The following is a 21994-nucleotide window of genomic DNA, read 5'->3' on the forward strand; positions in this document are numbered from 1 at the left end:
GTGCCCTGGCTCAGTCACACTAGATTTTCTTGCCACCTTTTTCATTGCTGCCTCTGAGAAGTCACCCATCCCCGCTCTCTACCTCCAATACACTGGTCCCCACTCCCCATCACGTGTGTAGAGAGCAGTCACAACAAGCCCAGCCCCCGCTGCTCAACAAGCAGATGCTTAAAGCCAACCTCTGCTGAAGCCCTGGCTTGCCTCCATCAGCTCACTGCTGTACATGCTTTAGCCTATGCAGCCAATCTTCCTAAACATCCCTGGGATGTGTTCATGAGGAAGAAGTCACCAGACTGACTCCTAAGGGAGACCCTCGTCTCTACAGGCCTTACAACCCAGGGTAGCCCAGCCTGGTCCCCATGACTTGTTTCTAAGTCCAAGTGGATATCAGTCAGAAAGTCAGCCATGTTCAGTAGGAACCAGAGCATTGGAGCATGGGGCAGAATGTGTCACGGGGCCACTGGTTCCTCAAGGTTGTTTGTCCTTGTGAACTAAGACCTGATTCTGCCCCTAACAATGATAACCTCCCTCTAAAAGGCCCCGATAAGCCTCCCGAGTTCACGAGGCAGCCCACAGATTAGAAGGGAGATACGCTCCCTTAGAAGGGAGATACGCTCCCCTCCCTCGATCTTATCACATAACAAAGTCACCTGCTTCTTGCAGTCAGAGGCCAGGTCTTGCTCCTCTCTGGAGTAATACTACCAACACAACAAAATCTTGGGTACCTGTTAGGACCACGGTTTAGTGAATCTTCGTTGCTCTAACCTGACTCTTTACATCGTGCCTCTTCCTTACCTTGTCCAGCATCCTCCAAATTAAGTATCTGTAGCCCCGCACTATTTACTACTTCCAAATGACTCGGAAAAAGCAAGGGGCAGTTTCCCTGACTACAGAAGAGAAAGGGAAAGAATTTTTTAAATAAGTACAACTTCATGTTCTAAGATGCAACCTCTGTGTCTTCAGGGTGGGCTGAGTTACTGTCACAGCAACTCCAGGTCTCCTGAAGCTCAAAGTACTGGGACCCTTCATATGGGTAGAGAACCAACCCTACCCCCCACCCCGCTCCTACACTTACCGCCCCCCTGCCATGACTGACAGATGAAATGAGGCTAGGAACTTTGCCCTGCCTCAGAGGCAAAGGGGGCACTGCTGTCGCCTATCCGCAGGTAAGATTGTGACCTTCCACTGGAATGAGAACTTCCTGAGGTATGAAAGGCACTTCAGGCCTGAGATCTCTGGGAGGTTAATGTTTACGGCCCAGCTGATTTTCCAGTCCTACCTACAAGCTGGCTCCCATGACTGTCCAATGTTATTATCACAACCCAGCCAATGTGTTGTGGGTTCTGGTTTTGTTACTGTTGCTCACTTGATTTTGCTAAGCTGGAGATCAAACCTAAGACCTTGTGCACTTTAGGCAAGAGCTCTATCATAAAGCTACACTCCCAGCCCTTGTTTTGTTTGTTTTGTTGAGATAGGGCCTCCCCAGGTAGTGTAGGCGGACCTTAAACTCACTATTCTTTTCCTGTGGCATCCTTTGTGCTGGGACTACAGGTCTGTGCTAATATTATGGGTTTTTTTTCTTTTATTTATTTTGTTGCTGTTATTGTTTTGTTCTTAGGTATGGTCTCAGACTCCTGTATTCTAGGCTGGCCTTCAATTCACTGCGTATGGCCTTGAACTTCTGATCTTTGAGGTCTCCAAAGTGCTGGGATTCCAGGCCTGTGCTGTCACCCCTGACCACAGATTCTTCTTGGTTAAGAAGACCACCAGTTCTGTGCACATGGGGAAGGCTTGCTAGAGCGGTAGTGTGGCTCCTGCGGTCTTTGGAAGAGAGCCTTCCCACATTCCAAAGGCAGATCCTTCACCTTCCAGTCCCGCCCCAGAATCCAGGCAGTCACGGGTTTCACAGAGGGCTATTCGAGTTAGCTGCAGGCCTTCCATTCTCAAGCAGTGGAGGGAGAGGAAGACTTACAATCTCTTAAGAAGGACTTGGAGTGGCTTGTTATCTTCACTTGGCCTGGTGTGGTGGGTCTAGCCCATAGCTCTGAACAATGGAGAGGCTGAGACCAGAGAATCTTGAACTTCAGGAGCAGCATAGGCAGCAAGAAGAAACCAAAATGTGCCACGCATCTTGGTGCACACTTGAGTGTATTCCTAGCACTCCAAGGAGGGAAGAATTTAAAGGTCTTCCTCGGCTACACAGTGAGTTGGATGGAGGCCAGTCTGGGTTACATGAGACTCAGACTCAAAACAACCACCCAAACAAACAGAAAAATCCCATCTGTACTCAGAACTCTCTTCTGCAGGTCTCTCAGTGCTGTGGTTCTAAAGACAGGCCCCTTCTCCGACTGCCACCCACTGTGAACTTGCCATTGGGCTCAGGCTTCACGCTGACCCCACCTACACACTCTCTCCTTTCATCAATTACCACAATTCTTTGGGGTGGATGCCATCCCCTGCATTTAAGATCACACTGGGACTCACAGGGATTTTGTTAACTTGCCCAAACGGAGTAGGGATTAGAACCTGCATCAGTCTGACCACAAATTCAGTCCCAGACAAGCACAACACGCTCTGTCCCGGGAGTCCCTGGGTGAAGCCACAGGAACAAGGGTGTGCCTGTTGTTTCTACCACCATCGCTCCTCATTCAGGGTCAGCAGCACAGAGAAGCAGGCACTGGGTGATCTGTGACTCCAAGAACTAACTACCCAGTGCCTATCCTCCCCTAACACACAGACACACACACACACACACACACACACACACACACACACACACTTCCATAAGGGAGAGAGCAAGCAGCATTGTCAATCCAATCTCCACCACTAGGCAGCCAACCACAAGGGGCCAACCAGGCTGCCCTCATAACCTCAGTCCTGTGTAATCTAGGGATATCACCTCATTTATTTGGAACTCGAGTTTCCTGCCTCCTGTTACTCACCAAACCTCACAGACCAGCAGCCAGAGGCCAGCACCCTGGATTCTGAAGTCTCATTCAGTCATTTCCCTCCTTGGGGAGACAGTCAACAGCAGCTCCCCTGGAGACATGGGCAAGAAATAAAGCTGGGTGCACACTGGCTGTCCCTACATCAGCCAAGGCCGATCTGGAACCAGAGGCTGAACCCTCATGTTTCCCCAATACAAAGGAGATAGTGTAATGGTCTGTCCTGTCCCCTTAAGAGACAAACCCTGCCCACTCCCGCCTTGGTCCACTGAGGCAGGCAGATCTTTCTTTCTGCTTGCAGCCCAAGTCTCTTTTGTCTCTCTATTGAAGAGGCAGCTTCTGTCTCTCCCTTCTACCCTTCCCCTCCCCTCTCTCACCTCTTCTTCCTTAGCCCCTCCATAACCCACTAAATAAATATCCAACCTCACTATGCATGGTGTGCCTATCCATCTCTGTCTCTCACCTGCTGGGGCTGCGGCTCCCTGCCTGGGACTCACTGCCCCTCAGGGCCCACTGCAGCCACTTATGGAACTGCTCCGTCCCTGCCTGAAACTGTCTGCTCTTAGAACCCACTGCCTGCTGCCTGCCACCACTTCAGGGACCTGAGGCCTGTCTCATGGCCTGCTGCCTGCTGCAGCCACTCAGGGACCTGAAGCATTTTTACTTAAACCATAACACATAGGCTTCATTAAGTGGGACTAAATGGCCTTCTAAGAATGGATTATTCAAGAACATTTACCCAGTGAAAGGATCATGCTAGCTCTTTGTACATAAAAATATGCAAATTAGTAATATTATACAGACTGAGCATGTTGCACCTATGTATTTAGGAATATATATGTGTGCGTGCGTGTGTGTGTGTGTGTGTGTGTGTAAAACAATGAATGAAAAAGAAAGCCATGAATTTGAAAGAGAGCAAGGAGGGATACATGGGAGAGTTTTGAGGATGGAAGGAGAAGGTAAAATAATGTAGCTATAATATAATTTCAAAAAAATCATTTTTTTAAAAAAAATTTAGGGCTGGTGAGATAGCTCTCAAGCAAATACACAAATAAATATACAAATGTTAGACTTTTTTAAAAAGAAGGCTTGGGACATAGCTCGGTGGTTAAATGTTTACCTAGCATGTGTGAGGTTCAATACCTCAGAACTATGAAACAAGCAAACAAGAGGCAGTCAGTAAGCCACCTAGCTTCTGTATCCTGGTTTCACTGCTTGCTGGCTATGCTCTCACCTGTCAAATGGGGGAGCCGTTCCTGCCTCATGGGCTTGTAGTGACACACAAAATAAGATGCTGTGTGAGTGTGTAAAAGATGCCGCCCCCAGTAGACACTCAGCAAATGCTGATTGCAAATATCAGGGTTGGGAATTAGAATTAAGGATAATACACTAGGTGTGGTGACACAAGACTTTAGTCCCAGCTCTTGGTTAGAAGAGGCAGGCAGATCTCTGTGAGTTTGAAGCCATGACAACCAGGGCTACAGAGGAAAATCCAAAAAAGTAGAAAAAAAGTAATAAAGCAGCAAATGAGACAAGTGTCACAGAGTAGGGAGACATGCATAACACAGGTTGTAGATGACAGAGTAAGAGCCTGCTCTCCGGCCCTAATCCTCGAACCTGGGATGCCACCTCCACTCCACAGGAGACTTTACAGGGGTGGTTAGGCTAAGTTTCCTGACCTGGGGAGGTGCAATCACAGCAGTACTTGGAAGGGAAAGAGTGAGGCAGGAGTGTCAGAGGCAGGGGAAGAGAAATAATGATGGGTCATAGGGCAGATGTCGAACCAATGGGTTTTGAGGGTGGTGCCACTAGCCACAGAATGTAGGCAACTCCACGGGAGGGCTGGGCCTCCCAGAGCAACACCTTGTTTGTCTGCACTTTGATGGAGCCAGGTGTGGTGGCACATGCCTGCAATCCCAACATCAGGAGGCAGAGGCAAACCTGCTACAAGGTGGGCCAGCTACGTAGCCAGCCCCGCTGTGAAAAACAAAACCTGAGCAACAACACGACCCCTTAACCCATTTTGGACTCCTGACCCCCAAACTGATAGATTAACACTGGGTGCTCAAAGCTGTTCCACGTGTGGTAACTTCTGACGGCAGCTGACGGAAACAACGGCAGGTACCTTTCGCTGTACGTGCTGTGTCACAAAATGTGCTTCACAAAAGCCACTTGCTAACGCCTTATGACTCACATCCCCACTTCCCAAAAGAGATGAAATAAAAAGGGAAGCCTCCAGGAGGAAGGATTCCTTTGGGCTGAAGCAGTCCCCAGCTCCAGCTGTCCTCACCGTGTGCCGCTATCCTCTGAAACAAGGGAGCTTGGGGAGCGACACGGGCACCCTATCAGAGCCCAGAGTACTAAGCCCAACTAATGACAATAACTAATAAGTAGCATTTTGTATATCATGACTTTTATATAGGTGGGTTTCTGTGGCCTTCATGTGTGTATCCATTGCCTCGACCCAACCTACAGAAATAACTTGTCCAAAACCTCCTGTGGAAGTTTCCTCGGAGATTCAAACATTCCATCTGGCAGGAAAGTTCCTTAAACCAGAAGCTAAACAACTCAAAATAGCTTTGGGAAGTCCCTGAAACTGACCAGATTCACTAGGCCCCTCCCTGGCAGCGTTAGCAATAAACGTTGAGCAGCGAAGAAAACTCTGAGACCATACCATCCGCCTGGAAGAAGTTTAGACCAACTGAGGCAGCTAGGAAGGACACTCTCCGACCTGCTTGCTGAGCAGCCTGCAGGCTGTGCAGTGAGCTCCAGGTTCCCAGCTTTATGAGCTGTCACCCATGCTGGGGAGGGCTTGGTGATACAGCTGTCTTTGAGACATTTCTGTTGCTGTAAGCAACCCCTCGCCCATGTTCCTGTAAGCAACCCCAATAAAACTCACTGGTTCACCACATTGGACTTTGGTGGTACCCGTACTTTGGTCTGTCATGGGTTTCCTATCTTGGGTGAGTAGACCTGGGTTGCGTCTCCCCAGAAAAATTCTGTCACACGATAAAACCACATCCTCAGAAAGCAACAGAGCCAGGCCTCGAACTTGGTCATTCATCTCGAAAGCCCATTTTCAGCCCTTGTTCTCACCTTAGTGGTTGAGTAGGTGACACATCTCTGGTTCTCCTAGCTCTCCACTGGCAGCACGTCCCCACCCAATCCCGCCCTCCTCCTCAGGGGTTGTCATTCCCACAGGCCTAAGCAAATAGTGCTTGTATTCTCTAGGGTCAGATGTAAACAGCAGCAGTGGGGAACCCTAGCAAAAGAAAAGACAGGGCAGGCTGGGCAGAATGGTGACCCCCTGGAATCCCAGCACCTAGAAGGCAGAGGCAGATTAGCCTTGGCTATAGAGTGAGACCTTGTCTCAAAGTAAAAAATAAAAAAGGAAGAGAGGTTGGGAGAGGAAACGGAGAGAGATCCCATGCGGCGAATCCCGAGAATGCTCCAGTCATACCTCTTAAAACAGAGGCAAACCTTAACACACAGGCAACCTTGTTTCTGAGAGCCTGAGTTTGGGCAAGTACCAGGAAGGAGAATACAGCAGACCTTGTGGTCTAGACAGGTGGTCAACCAGCCTAAGACTTGTTGCTGTCACAGATGACCTGATAGATACTGACAGTGAGGGGGGACCTGTCAGATGCTGACAGCCACGGGCGACCTGTCAGATGCTGACAGATAGCCACAGGTGACCTGTTAGATACTGACAGCCTCACTTCCCTTACTGTTCGTACTTCTCTTCAGTTTGATCTGAAGGTTTGGGTCAGTTAAACTGTGCTAGCTATCCCAGTTATACACTTCTGAGCTTTTCTTCTTCCTCTGGAGGATTTTCCCACAAGCTGGATCTCACAATACATCCAGTTCCGCCATCTGTTATCCGAAATGCTGGGACCAGGAGAACCTCACATTCCACACGCTTTCAGTTTGGGGTAACTGCATGAGATTTCTCGGGGAGGGGACCCAGATCTAAACGTGAAATACACGTATGTTCCAGGCTGCACAGGCACACCCTGTAGGTCACTGCACGGATTTTGGGTGCCTCTGTGTACTGAGGTCAGGTATGACATCTGTCATGTGAGGCATCATGTTTATGCTCAAAGTCACACATTTTAGGGCATTTCAGAGTTTGGGGTCTCGGGTCAGAAATGTTCCACTTGTAATATAAAATCTTTCGAACTCCTGCCCCTCCTGAAGAAGACCGTATCTTGATCCTGTTGTATCTGCATCTCAAACTCACGTTTTCTTCTTTGCTCAGCTGTTCATACCACCCTCCTCCTGTCCAATGTATCCCAGGCTAACCTCAATGTTGCTACGTATCTGAGGATGATCTTAAGCTTCTGATCCTTCTCTGCCTCCATCTCCCAAGTGCTAGAATTACAGGCATTCATCAACATTTCTCATTGACATAGTTCTGGGGGTTGAGCCGGGGGCGAAGCTAGCCAAGTACTCGGCTAACAGATCTCCATTCCCCAGCCCACAGATGTGTCTTTTACCGCTGGTACTGCATGTACCACATGATCGTAAGTTTCTTTCTTTCACACGAGTGTGCCAGTGTCCCAGGGAAAGAGAGATCATATCTAATTATATCTGTCCTCCCAGCTCCTATTATAATAAGCTTCCACAGCTGCTACAAAGATGCAACGAAGTGTCTATACTTTTCTGTTTTTCTGAAAAATCACATCACACAGGAAATATCTCATTAAAAAGCTATTAGAGGACCTTGGGCAGCTGACTCTGTGTCCTCAGAAGGGGATGTAGGGATCCCTCTTTGCCTGGTTTGTTTCACGGGTCATGTTTAACAAGGCTTCAGGGAGAGGGGAAGAGGAAAGGAAGAGCGGTCAAGTGTGCCCAGCTGCACTGTCAGAAATGAACCAAAGGTAGCCAGACAAAGAGGAGAGAGGACGGGCGGGCAGGCACGGCCACGAGAGGCAGAGGAAGATGCGAGTCTGTAGACAGCATGAGTTGGGGACTCCGGCTGACCCTGCAGGGCTCTGCACATGGCCCTGTGGCTGAACACACTGTACACAGCAGCAGTTATGGAAACACACTTCCTTCCTGCTCTCCAAGTGCTTCCTTCCCAGGACCAAAGAGTAAACATTTAGAGAGTGAATGCTCTCGGTAAATATTTCTGAATGGGGTACGGGCTCCAAGGAAGCAGGGTTCTAAACAACTCAGCTACCCGATTCCCAGACGAGCTCCCTTCAGCCACACACCTACACCTGAGAGCATGCAGCTGCCACTGTCCCTTGCCTGTGCCCTCGGCCTGCCCCAGGCATTCTGCAGACTCAGGCTGGTGTTATTTCAGCTTCTCACCCCTGCACAGGAACAGCCCTAGTCCGGAGAGAGTTTGCTGCCTAGGTTGCTTTATATGCAAGAATATTTATGCTTCCACGGGAGCCAGGAAACACACTGGAAAGCATTATATAAACACATGGCAACTCGGCTGAAGGGGAGATGTCCCTGGAACTGAAAAGGTCTCCCTGAATCATTTGTTCACCCCAGGTGCCAGGCTGCAGGCAGGACCTCCTCTCTTGTTTAATCAGCCACTTTGGTTGTATTTTGCAGGAAAGCAAGCACATTTCGTACCAATTGGAAAATTACACTAATGCATACTCATTAAATGACTCCCCATGGCTGTAATTGCCTCATATCTTTCTTTCTTTCCATTTATTTACTCTCTAGAATATCAACAGTCCTAAAGAGCCTGTGTGTGTGTGCGTGTGTGTGTTCATGTGTGGTGTTCACATATGTGTGCATGTGGAAGCCAGAAGACAACCTCACATGCAATCCCTCAGCGGTCTTACACTTTGTGTCTGGACAGGGGTCTCCCTGGAAACTGGAAACTGGCCCATGATTGGGCTAGGCTGGCCAGCAAGCTCCATGGATCCACCTGTCTCTGCCTCCCAGGACTGTGACCAGAAGCGTGTATCACCACAGACGGCTTTATATGTGGATTCTGAGGGTGGAGCTCAGGTTCTCTTGCTTACAAAGCAGGCGCTTCACCAACTGAGCCATTCCCCTATGCCCTGAAGAATGCTCTTTGACAATAAAGTGCTGAGGAAAAGGAAAGAAAAGTGAAGGCACAGATCCAAGTGCCCCAGAATAGAAACGAAGTCACGAAAATGTCCCTATGATGTTGAAACACACTTGTCCAAACGGCCCTGGAGCCGGGAGATTGCAAACAGAGAAGAAATGGCTGAATTCAATGTCCTTCATAGTCAGAACCACTGAGGCACAGGAAGGCAAAGGATACACGTCTAAAACGCCAAGAAACCAGTTTTGCTTGGGTCAGAATGGCAAACCTGCTTGCTTGCACCATGTGTCACCTACTCATGTGGTGGGAGCCCAAAGCCTCTGGACATTTGCTCTAGTCTAGAAGACATCCACCTGCCGCCCCAGTGACGATGGAAATGGCCTGCAGCCGGCCAGATCAAACAGCTTCTAGCAGTGCTCAGTAGTGAAAATGACATCTGCTGTTTCCTCCACCCCCCAGAACTTAGCAGGACGCTGTGGGCACAGGAGGTGGTCATCCAGGACACCTTCCTCTCATAAATAATAGGAGGCAAAGAAGATAATGTGAGTCACCAGGGAAGAAGGCGTTAGAAAAATGGACCCGAACACTAGGCAGACTGAGGCAGGATGAAGAGTTCAATGCCAGCCAGGACTCAAAATAAATAAATAGAGGGGGTGGGAGAAGAAAGGATCACACTCCTGTGACCTTGGGAGATGACCCAGAGGGTTCTAGCCAACACATCCAGCCACCCAGCCCCCAAGCAAACACAAGGAGCGAAAGATTCTCCCAGAAGTGTTTGGGCAAATTCCCAGAGGTTCCTGAGAGGCTCCGCCTTAAAGAAGACAAGGGCTTTTAGTCCCCGCGGGCACTGCTACCACCCTTCTTCTGGCACTGACTCTGTGCCCTGCTTGGGGCTGAGCCCATCCAGTGCAGAAAGACACAGGAGACCTGCTCTTGAGTCAGCCCTTCTCTCTCCCCCACCTCCCGGACCTCAAGTCCGATTCCATTTGAGAGGAATCAGTAGACAGCCATATGGTACCCCATCGGATCCCTGAGCCTGGGCATCAGTCACAGCCAGACGCTTGGGTGGTGCTGGCTCTCCTCTGTCTCTGCTGCTACTTGGCCTGGCACCGCTCAGACCCTCCGGAGGGAGCCAGGCATGAGGGAGCAGGCTGCAGCACGGAGAAACACCACTGGCCTCTGTCCATCCACTACTGTGCAGCCCAGCTCAGAGGGGGCAAGGAGACATCAAGGCGCAGGGTAGCCAGGCATCCAGGCCGCACCAGCACCACAAAGAATAAATAATACTGCCACTGTCTCATTACAGGGGGCCGAGGGGATGCCAGACACTCTCCCACTGTTCGAACAGATTGTTACTTCTCACAGGCACAACTGTCTTTCGTTACTGTCAGAATTTTACCAGCAGAGCTGGGCTTGGGTGGCACACACCTATAGTCCCAGCTACTCAGGAGGCCGGGGCAGGAAGACGGCCTGAGAGGAAGAGCTTTAGATGGCAGTTTTTGTGTGTGTTTGTGTGGGAGGGGCGGGGGGTAGTACAGACAAGAAAACCGAGGCTTGGTGTGTTCAGAAATTCACTCCAATTTCACTGGGTAGTAAGGGGCAGGCCTAGGACTTAAACCCAGGCATGCTTTTATACTGCGTGCCAAGGCAGGAGAAAGGAGGCGATTAAAAACAGGGCCTCTCCGGTTCCCAGACGCTAACACAGAGGGCAAAACCCCTATGGGCAATACCTACTGGGTATGTGGAGACAGATAAAGACAGCTGTCTGATACCCATGCAAAGGGAAAGCCCCTACGCACGCACACACGCACGCACGCACACATACGATGTCTTCTGGGACGGCAGAGGCTCCCACAGAGCCACTATCTAAGCCTGGCATGACTGTGGTGGGGGACAAAGCAAAGCCTTTAGCTCCAAGAACAACTGGCCAGAGGCAGCTGGACTTCGAGGTGGCCAGGTGATGGCACAGGCACACCACACACAGTAAAGGCACAGTGCGTGTCCATTTCCATAGCACTTAAAGGCTTCAAGGTCTGTTGCCTCATCGAATTTCCAATTTCTGAGACTTAAAAGTGTTTACGTTTGAGAATCTGCTGTGTCATCGCCAATGTGGTCTAAACGCCTAACGTGTAATTAGAAATGAGGCGGAATGGGGAATTTTCATAGAAGCTGTGTTCCGGGGTTATGACTAGGTCAGCAGCCTATTCACACACAAGGTCAAGCAAAAGAAACTGACTATATGATCATGCCCATGATCACTATACTTGTAAGGTGGAAGCATGAAGATCCAATCACAACTAGCCTCGGCTACACTTGAGGCCAGCCCACAGGGGGCCCTATCTCAGGAAACCTTAGGCGCTCACTCTCTCTCTCTCTCTCTCTCTCTCTCTCACACACACACACACACACACACACACTCATTCAAAACTCAAGAAAAAGAAACTAAGTACAACCATAAACACTGTACAATACCACTTACGAGCAAGTCTAGAAAATGCCAACTCAATCAACAAGCTGATGGGAAGTTGCCAGGTGCTTGGAGGAAGAACTCGGGACAACTGCACAACGACACAAGAAAACTTCCACACTGTCAAAAGAAAACCTTCTGGAGTTGTTCTCTCCTTCTATCCTGTGGGTCCCAGGATTGAACTTGGTCGTGGTGTCAGTCCTCGCCTACTGATCCATCTTGGTGACCCAACACGAGAAAACTGGAGAGGCACTTGACATAGTACTGCTCTCATCTGTCCACCATCTTTAACAGTTTGCCACGCCTCAATAGGCTAAAAAGAAGGCCTGCTAACGTCCTTTTAAATTGCTATCTCTGTGAACACAGAACATTCACTGAACTTGAAGTTTGAGGTCCATACAGCAATAGGGACTCCCTTTCCCCAAAACTAACTGTGTGACCATAGGCAAGTCCTGGAGGCCTCCAGTTTCCTCGTTTTCAAACCAAGGCCTGTATCCCTGGCTTTAGCCTCAGAGTTGATATTCAATGCACATGCAAGCGTTTTTTACAACGGCACCATTCACACACACGTAGAAGAGAAGGTTACACAAGCCATAAATAAAGTAGAGGCTTCCCTGCCCTGCCACCTGTAAGAGCCCTTCAGTGGCAAGTGGACCACGGCTGTATTTTTCTATCCAAGATGCAGGGGAAACAGCTCCGGTCCCCAGGTTAGAATTGGCTACATGTTGGAGATGCTTGGTTGGCCAAGTGCTTTCAGGGGATCCAGTGTCAACCTACAGGTGAACAAGGAGAGCCAGAAAAACTAGATACTTTAATGCATTGCCCTGCCCGCTGCCCCTCCATTTCTCATGGAGCCATTTGGGATGCCTTTATCTCTGAGCAGTGAGGTGCAGCTAAATCAACTAGCCTCCTGAAGCCAGGTCCCAGATGCTTACTCCAGCCTTCTGCCACAGTCTTGCTCTTTAACCAGACATAGCTCAAATACTCTCAGCTGAGAAAAAACAAACCCTTCCTACCCAGCTATCCTCTACTGTAGTTCCACCAACACCCCTCACCTCTGTCGCCTTCCAGTTTAACACAAAATTACCAAAATAATAATGAATGTCTAGGCTCTACATTTTCCAAGTCCTTTCCATTACTCCACCGGCCCATGTTAACAGGGCGGGTACTGCCATGCACAAAATCTGATCACAGCACTGGAGGGAAAAAGAGTCAACGGGAATGTAGATAGTTCAAGTGTTAAGTAGACACTGGACTAGAATCTGGAATATGGCACCCCTGCCGCGTTCCTTGTAAGACTATTGTGTTTTGTTAATTGTTTGTTTAGTAGTGCTGGGGATTGAACCCAGAGCTCGCGAAAGCTAGACAAGTGCTCTACCAATGGCCCACACCGTCAGTCTCATGACCTCTCTCTCTCTCTTTCAATCATTAGGAAATAAATACTAACCATGTTTTTTTGTAAACAAAAATGATCTAGCCACAGGCAACCTTTAAAAAATAAAAATAAGGCAAGGGTAGTGGTATCTGCTTGTGATCCCAGCACTCAGGAAGTGGGGGAAGTTGGACAGAGAGTTTAAAGATAACCTTAGCTACACAGTTTGTTTGAGACCAGCCTGGGCTACCTGTTTCAAAACTAAAATAAATAAATGGAATAAAACAACAGCGGAGGTTTGTAAGAGCAGAGCCCTTAGATTGATTCGGTGACACAGTGACTTGCTCCAAGGCACACAGTTGGCCTAGAGATTGTGAGCATCTATTCCTTGAGAGGGGAAGCAACATACAGTGACACTTTTGGCTGAAGTGCGCTCAGCTAGAGGCCGCTTCCAGTCTCCTCAGGTCCACTCAGGTCCACTCAGGTCCACTTGGGTCCTCCACTCATTGGCCTCAGGCCTTTGCCCAAGCGATCACTCTTCCTGTTCCTTCAGACTACCCTCACTGGCCTGGAGGAAGCTAGGTTTCTATTTTTAGAACATGTGGGCCAGTGCAGAGCTAATTGAGCATAAAAAAGAAAAAGGAAGGGATGAGCTATCCGGCCTCTGAAAGATTCCTTCCAGAGTCCCAAACTCATCCCCACCTCACTGGCTCCCGTTTTGTTCCATTCCCCGACGTAACCACCCAAGAGAGCACAAACAGATCCCTCTCCAGTACTGTTCATGTTGAACTGAAGCGTATGTGGGGTGATAAGCTCCTGACGGTAGTGAGGAGCAGAGAGAACATGTCCCTGAGGTCACCCTGGGTGGCCCAGCCTGACAGTGTGCCACTTTCAGCTCTCACAAGCACTTACAGGCCTGTGCTCATTAGGAGCACTCCCGTGGGAAGGCTTCTGAATGGCCCTGGGGGGTTAAGTCAGCTTCAGGGCCATAGCCTGGCGCAGCACAGATCAGAAAGGGACCTGGACCTGCTGTCTCTGTAGCTACCCAGAGTCCAGCCCCTGTCCCAGAACAACAGACGCAGGTATACACCAGGGGAGCCTGGTTAGTAGCCCATCTTCAGCTCTGCTCTCCACAAGGGTGGCTCCACCAAGGTTCATTGTTCTGGGACCCCAGGGATGACACTGCTCATTCCTACCTCCAGTGCTCAGTTAAGTCATGCAATCGCCTCCTGAGCTCCAAACAGGAATTTAAAGCCTGCCTTTCGGAATCTGAAATAGCTCTTACTGACCCAAGCGAACCAACTAAGGAGACTCCCGGACACTGGTGCTTTTAGGGTAGGATAGGGACCACGGTTCCAGCCTTGGGGTCCTGGGTGCGGCACATGCCTATTATCCCAGCACTGTGGAGGTTGAAGCAGGATCAGGAGTTCAAGGCCAATTTTAGCTATTTAATGAGTTTGAGGCCAGCCTGGACAATAAGAGACCCTTCGAAAAAACAAAAAGCAAAGCAAAACCAAACAAAGCCTGCTCAGGGTACTGAATCTGATCAGGTGACTCTGAGAACACCACTCCCTTTTCGGAGCAATTTAGCAATAAACCCAACCTCCATTTCTCAAACCTACTGTTTTTATTCTCTGGTACGCCAGAAACAATATAATATGTGGGGTAGGCTAAGTCATGTCTCTCTGAAAGCCATCTATGTCTTTTCTTTTTCCTTTTAGTTTTTCGAGACAGGGTTTTTCTGTGTAGTCCTAGCTGTCCAGAAACTTCTCTATAGACCAGGCTGACCTCAAACTCAGAGATCTTCCTGCCTCTGCCTCCCAAGTGCTGGGATTAAAGGTGTGCAGTACCTCCTATGAACTAGTATCTATGTCTTAATCCCGAAGACCTGTAAACACTATTTTACATGGTAAAGAAAAGACGCTGCAAGAAAGACGTGGTGAAGTTCGGGGATGACTTTGACATAGGTACTTCTGGAGTACCAAGACCATAGGGCAGTCATAGGCATTTGTGGAACACTTTAAGCCATAAAAAGAACAGAATCCTGTCATTTGCTAAGGACCGGGGTGGAGCTGGAGATGATTATTCCAAGTGCTTGCCTTCAAGCTTGATGTCCTGCATTTGAGCCTTGAGACCCATGTGGTGGAAAGAAAGAGCTAGACTCTTAGACGTTGTCCTGTGACCTCCACACGCACATGCGAGTCGACATGCGCGAGTAAGTACAATTAAATTATTTTAGATTTGTTTATTTTATGCATATAAGTGTTTTACCTGCATGTACATCTGTGCACCACATGTGTGCCTGGTGCCTGAGGCAGTCAGAAGAGAGCAGTAACTGGAATTGCAAGCAGTTCTGAGCTGCCTGTGCTGGGAATTGAACCTGGGTCCTCCGCATGAATAAGTGTTCTTCACTACTGAGCCATCACTCTAGTCCTGCATTTAAGCTTTTAGATTTTATTTAAAAGTAAAAAAAAAACTCTGAAAATTTGTATCATTGAAAAAAAAAGATAAGACTGGTAACACATATTTGGGTTGGTGAGGCAAGAGGCTAAGAAATTTGAAGCCAACGTGGATTACACAGAAAGACCTTGTCTCAGCAGGAAAAAAAAAACTGGAGAAGGAAGGAAGGTAGAAAGGAAAGAAAGAAAGAATGGAGGGAGGAAGGGAGGGATACATATTTGAGGAAATGTTCAGCCCGATTTCAACATTACACAGTGTGAACATGTATGGGACCCCACGTATGCACAGTTTATGTAACGGTTAGCCACAATTTACCAGAGACTGGGAGATGGCTCAGCGGGTAAAGTGCTCACAGCCCAAGCAGCTGAGTCTGGAGCTGCACCCAAATAAAAGCTGTGTGCACTGGCAAGCACCCGTGATCTCAGCACTGGGTGCTGTGTAGACAGGTGGATTGTGGGGGCTCCCTCGCCAGCTAGTTCAGACAACAAGTTCAAGATCACTGGGACCCTGTTCAAAATATAAGGTGGAAAGCAAGAGGGGGAGACACGTGAGGTCAACCTCTGTCCTCCACAGAGGAATGCATGGGGGAATGAACCTCTACATGGGCAAGCACACTCACACAGACAAACACAGACACATGTGAGCATGCTTGCATAGTTCCTACATGTATCATAAGAGACACCCAGAGGGAAATTTGGTCCAAAGAGAAAACAATGGTCCAGACTGGATGGAATGAAACAGCCACACACTTACACAATGCCCACCACCCCGCAGAAGCTGGATAAATGGGATGGATTCTCCCCTAGACCTCCAGGGGGAGCACAACCTCACCAACACAGTTTTATCCCAAGGATACCAACTTGGAACATCTGTCCTCCAGAATATGGAGAGGATACATTTCTGTTGCCTTAAGACACCCAGCCTGTGGCCACTTGTTCCAGCAGCCGAGAGAAACAAATAGAGCAGGACCATTTAGTGCCGTTGAGTGTGTGCAGAGAACTGCTGGGCAGAGCATCTCATCCACACGGACTCCTATGGCTCCAATTGTGAGGTCTTGCAGTGCAGACACAAGGCCTGGGTTTGAACTGGTTTCCCCTCCCTAACAACCGCCACCCTATGCATGTTGTATAACCTCTGCAAGCCCTGGCTTCCCTGGTCACAAGACAGGCATGGGCTATGTTTTTACTGAGCAGCTAGGAGGATAAATGGGTAATGAAAGTAAAATCTTTCCGACTGTCAATAATAGTCAGTAATCTAGCTACTGTGCCACCCCAGGAATTAAGTGAAAACAAAGCAGGCCAGCCTCCTAGTCTGCCACTACCTGGACAAGGCCTCTGAGGCCCACTGCAGGAAATAGATTGTTCCCTTAAAGCCCACCGAATATCAGATATGAAAATCTAAAGAGTCCAGTGAAGCAATGTGGGTCTGTGACGCTGGTCTCACTTCAGAAACGGCAGCTGTCTGGAACCATGAAAGTTCTACAGCACATTTAGACTCTGCTCGGGTTCTCACGAGGCCCTACAGAATGCCATTCATCCTCGGGGCTTTCTGGGGGGGGGGGGGGGCTCACCCAGCACGCCCTGTAAAACCCTCTACATCTCTCTCTGGGTTTCCAAATCAGCAGGAAGCAGAAATCTTGGTCCACTTTGTGGCCTTTCACCGACTGGGTCAAACAGCACTCGAGTCTGTCCTAGCAGGCTGGGAAGGATGATACATTCAGGAGTCTGCTTTATTTAGACTGTGGCTAAGTTAGTAAAGAACCAAGGCTCCCAGGAAAGACACCTAGAGTTCTCGCCTGAATGAAAGCTTAGGGAAAGAACGAACTTACTGATAAAAGTTCGCCCAACTCCAGTTCAGGTGATGTAATTGAAAGAGTAAGAGAGCAGCACCTGCCACCATCCCGGACTTTGTGTCCCCACCAAGGAAACCAGCAAGCCAAGAATGAAACAGAAAGCCCCCTTCCATACACCCCCCAACGCCCCCTCCCGGGCCAATGGGCGCTGGCTTTCCAACAGGCGAAGCTCCAACCCCTTGCACTGGAGGGGACTCCTGCTGTTGCTGCCCAATGCTGGCAACCCCGCTCTTTCCTGAAGGCTGCAGCGACAGCCACCTGCGCTCTCTGCCCTTCCCGACCCGAGCCCATCCTCGGAAAGGAAGGAGGAGGCAGGAGGGCAAAGTTCCCTCCTCCTCGTGCCCCGTACTTTGCAGCACCCACAGCTTTCTGCTCTGCCGTCACCATTGACGAGAACCCTAGTCCCCTGGAGGAATCGCTTCTTCTTCCCATTCCATCCTCTCCATCAATGAACACGCAGCGACACCCACGCTCCCGCTCCTCCCACTCCGGAGGGAGCCGGAGCTCAAGAGCGACATCCGGAGTTGGAAGCCTCTGCAGCGGGGGTGCCGGCCACCCTGCCCCGCTGCTCCTTGCCTTTTCCTAGCCACCAGAAGACCCCCCCCCCAAACGTGCCACCCCAAGTTGGCTTGGCACTCCGAAAGGATAAGGGATCCGAATCCTCCGAGAAACCCGCCTCTCCCCAAGAATAGCAAAAGAGACCTAAGGGAGCCCGCGCGCAAACCGCCCTGGGCCACCCGCGGAGTCAGGGATTCGAACCAGCTGCCCTAGCCGCCCAGCATCCCCAAGCAAGTCCTTAGCCCAGCACTTCTGCTGCCCGCTCGTCCACCGTATCCTTCCAAGCAGGTCTTGGCAGCTCCAGGACGGCGAGCCGGAGCGAAGCCGAGGGTCGCTGGGCCCAGGCGGGTTACTTACGCTCGGGCGCGGGGGAAGCCCATGGACAGGAGCACGTCCAGCGCCGACCCATGCTTGACGGTGCCCGGGCGCTGCAGGCGGTCCCTGCGCGGGGTGACTTTGCTGTACAGCTCCTCGCGCGCGGCCATGGAGAGGGCTGGGGTCGCGGTGCCGAGTGTCCGCTCAGTGGCCGCCCATCGCCCGCGCACAGGAGCTGGGGGTCCCGGGAAGACGGCGGGGGCGGTGCTCCCAGCTCCCCGGGCGGAGACTGACGCTTCCTGGAGAGGCCCCGGGAGCTCGGCGCGGGCCGGCCGCTTCTGTGGGACCGATCTCAGCCCGCTGTGCCGTGTAGTCCCAACACTGAGAGGCTGCAGCCTTCTCTGTCCTCCGCCCCCCGGCTTCTCCTTCCCGAGCTGTCCGGGAATTTGCAATGAGTAATTTTTGAATGGGTCAAAAAGGAAAAGCAGCCTTGTGGGCAGGCCCTGCCTCGCCTGTGCAGGGCCCCGCCCCTCTCTTAAAGCGGCCGCGCGGGCCCAAGCCCTGCTGGCAGGATTCCAGCTGTAGTAGGCATTGCTTCTAGACAGAAGGTCCCGCAGTAACCAACTAGGCCAGTGTACTTTGGTTCTCAGAGACCCAGATCTGCCTTGGCTTGCACACCGACCCATCTGGGCCTCGAGGCTTCGGAATAGCCCATTTCACGTTTCATTTGATCATTGGCAAGGTCAGTAATGGAAACCTACTGCAAGCATGGATGAGAGGACCAGAAGTCTAAGCCACAGTAAAGCCCGCGGAAAGGTATCACTTCAGATTGATCCTGCAACAGTTTCAAAGTTGTTAAATCTCCCCCATAGCCCGCAGTGACTAGAGAACGACTTCCGGAAAAGGGCCTCTGACTCTTGGAAGTGGTAGGATAGGACCTGAGAGGGCAGAGGCCAAGGAAGAAGGGACAAGAGAAAGGGAAAGAAAAAAGGGAGGAGAAGCAGAGAGAAACGAGGGGCTAGAAGGTAGAAGGAGAAGAAACAGAGAAAGGACAATAATTATAGCACTTCCTAATGGAATGAGCTGACCTTCACGAGGGAGTGTGCACCCTGTCAATAAAAGGGTTCAGCACAGGAGCCATAATTGAACCCCACCAGAGTTGGACCAAACAACTCTCCTCGAAGAAAGGAAGTCATTACTACGAATGCCCCCTGTCACCATGAACTTTGCTGAGGAATTAAAGCTCGGTGACCTGGAAACAAAGCCATTGTCCTCAATCAGAAACAGATGATAAGAAGAGGAGGCATAGATCTTCTCTGGGGTAATAATGATAGCTAACATTTATTGGACCCATTTGTGTGTCAATAATTGTGTTAAGCATAATGGTTGAGATAACTCATGGACCTTTTACAATGCCCTGGAGGGTGCCTACCTGTATAGCCTGGTTTTATAGATGAGAAAACTGAGCTCCGAGGGGCAGAGGAAAACGAAAGAGCTCACAAGTAAAGAGATGGAGCTTTGACTCACTGTGGTGTCCTGAACAAGTTACTTCTGTCCTCAGCAACCTTGTAGTCCATCTGTACAGTAGTAGTCACCTAATACCCCCCCCCCCCACACACACACACCAGGTTATCCAAAAACTACAGCAATCTCTTGCTTGCCTGCTTAGGGTGTAGGGGAGGGATGTAGCTTTAAAGGTTTCTTTATAGGGCACCAGGGAAAATTATAGCTTATTTCCCTGACCTCTCATCTCACTGTTTTTTTTTTAATTTTTATTTTAATTCAAAGTACCAGTGGCATTTGGAAGTGGGGAGATGGGACGGGGGAAGCATGGCTAACAATTTGCATATTTCTGCCTGGCGTTATGAAAGAGACCAGGGACAGTTCACACTTTCTGAGTGGGGGAGTTTCTTCTTCCCAGCAGAGGGAATGCTTGACTGAGGCGGAGGTTGGAGAGAGCTGGGAAAATCATCATCTACAGACTCGCCTCCTTGGGATGTGTTCAGTAAAGTCTACTGGACAGGACCCAGCATCCTAAATCTTTTCCAAATACCTGGGCTGGAACCAGATGATCTGGATTTCAATCAAGAGAAAATACTGTCGGTGGCAGCGCTTTGTGCACTCAGAGTCCTGCAGGGGCAGCAGCTCAAATTTAATGAGCCTGGACCAGAGGCTGGTGCAGCCCTTAGTGTCTGACACATTTGGCTCACTCAGTTCTGGGACCAGACTGTAAGGCCACTTTCTCCTGAGAATCTGGAACCCATGTCTTGGGTATGTACTGTCCCTTTGCTAAGTACTTACCTCTTTTGATGCAAGAGCTTAAAGCTACATTGCAATATTTTCTCTTTTACATTTTCTTTATTTCTGTGTGAGTGTGTGCGAGTGTGTACTCAAGCCCAAAAAGCGTAGATGTGGAAGGCAGAAGACCGTTTGTAGGAGTCAATTCTCTCCTTTTCTTGTGTGGATCCCAGGGACTGAACTCAGGCCATCATCATGCCTCTCTGCCCGTTGAGCCATCACAATAGTCAAAGTATTTTCTTAAGAAGTTCCAACTTTTCGGGGCTGAAGAGATGCTCCTTGGCTTAAGAGAGCATTTGTTGCTGTTGTAGAGGATCCAAGTTCAATTTCCAACACCTTCATGGTAGTTCACAACCGTCTGTAGTTCCAGTTCGAGGGGGTCTGATGCCCTCTGCTGACCTCCATGGACACCAAGCATGCATGCGGTACACAAACATCTATGTGGGCAAAACACACGTATAATAAAATCAACATACAGGATAAAAATAAACTTTTCATATTAAGCCAACAACTATCCACTTTTATAATGGCAAAAAGGATGTCAAACTTAAAGACGGTTGATTCTGACTGGCTTTTTGTTTGTCTATTATTTGTGGCCATCTTCCTATATAGTCCAGGATAACCTCAGACTCAGGATTGTCCTGCTTCAGCCTCCTTCTAAGTGCTGGATTGCAGACTTATGCCACCCATGCACTGTGTGATTGCCTTCTGTGCCTCTTGCCTCGGTTTGTTGGAGCTCTGTTTTTCTGGAAAGGTAATTTAGCTGTCTTTCCCCTGCCTCTGGAGAACTGGAGGACAGGACGGGGTTGGGGGGGGGAGGATGATTGGTATAAAAACAGTAGTTGAGAGCCTGCAAAGGACACTATGGAAAACCAGGCACCGTCAATGCAAATTATTTTCTGTTGTGTCTAGAGCAGTTTTTGCCAGCCTGGCTCCTACCCTTCCTCAGTCCAGTGCCCATGCTTGTTTTAATTGGAACGGCTGCCATTTGCTGTGCACAGGGCTGGGGGCTGGCAATTAAGACGCATTGTGCTTTAATTGTATTGACTTTGAAAGGCGAGGAGAAGCTTTATAAACATCCATATTGTTATATTACAAAGGAGGAAGAAGAAAGCGTGTTCGTCCGACAGTGTATCTCATAGCTGTGGGGAAGAAGGAGGCGGAGGAGGGCTTGCACAATGGAGCTGACACATCATTAGGCTGCCTTTCCCTCAGAGGAAAAGCAAGCTGCCATGTCCCTGTGCCCGGTCATGTCAGAACCCACCCAGCTCACAAAGCTCTTTTGTTTATGTGAACACCGTTTCACTTCATGTCACTGGCTCCCAGCCACTTTCTTGCATAGAAGACCTTCCACAGTGGCCTTAGAGATGCCAAGGTGGGATCAGTTGACTTCACTTCCTCCTCCTTTTCTTCCTCCTCCACTTCCTCCTCTTCCTCTTTTTCCTCCTCCACTTTCTCTTCCTTCTCATCCTCCTATTCCTCCTCCTCTGTTTTACTTCCTCTTCCTTCTCCTTTTCCCATCCCTCCTCCCTCCTATTGAAACAGTGTCTCACTATGCCGCCAGATTTGGAACTGATTGATCCTCCTGCCTCTGCCTCCTGAGTGCTAGGATTACAGGCAGCATACCAGACTGCACTTGCCCTTTCAGAGGCCTCTTCTGTCTTTTCCCTCTCCTCTTGGGCCAGGAGAA

General features: G+C 49.7%; 1 protein-coding gene across 2 annotated transcripts in view; it reads right to left on the bottom strand.

Annotated features, from left to right (window-relative positions):
- The window catches only part of Ubash3b (ubiquitin associated and SH3 domain containing B), a 144773-nt gene extending 126139 nt beyond the window's left edge, over nucleotides 1–18634 (bottom strand). For both annotated transcript variants that reach the window (XM_041657679.1, XM_041657678.1), the window contains exon 1: nucleotides 18049–18634. In XM_041657679.1, the coding sequence (XP_041513613.1) occupies nucleotides 18049–18176 (128 nt within the window). In that variant the 5' untranslated portion in view covers nucleotides 18177–18634. The remainder of the gene's footprint in view (nucleotides 1–18048) is intronic.
- Nucleotides 18635–21994: the final 3360 nt, after the last annotated feature.

This window comes from Microtus oregoni, unplaced genomic scaffold (assembly GCF_018167655.1).
Source record: "Microtus oregoni isolate MIOR12 unplaced genomic scaffold, Mior012 000008F_ref0000371, whole genome shotgun sequence".
Taxonomy (NCBI): domain Eukaryota; kingdom Metazoa; phylum Chordata; class Mammalia; order Rodentia; family Cricetidae; genus Microtus; species Microtus oregoni.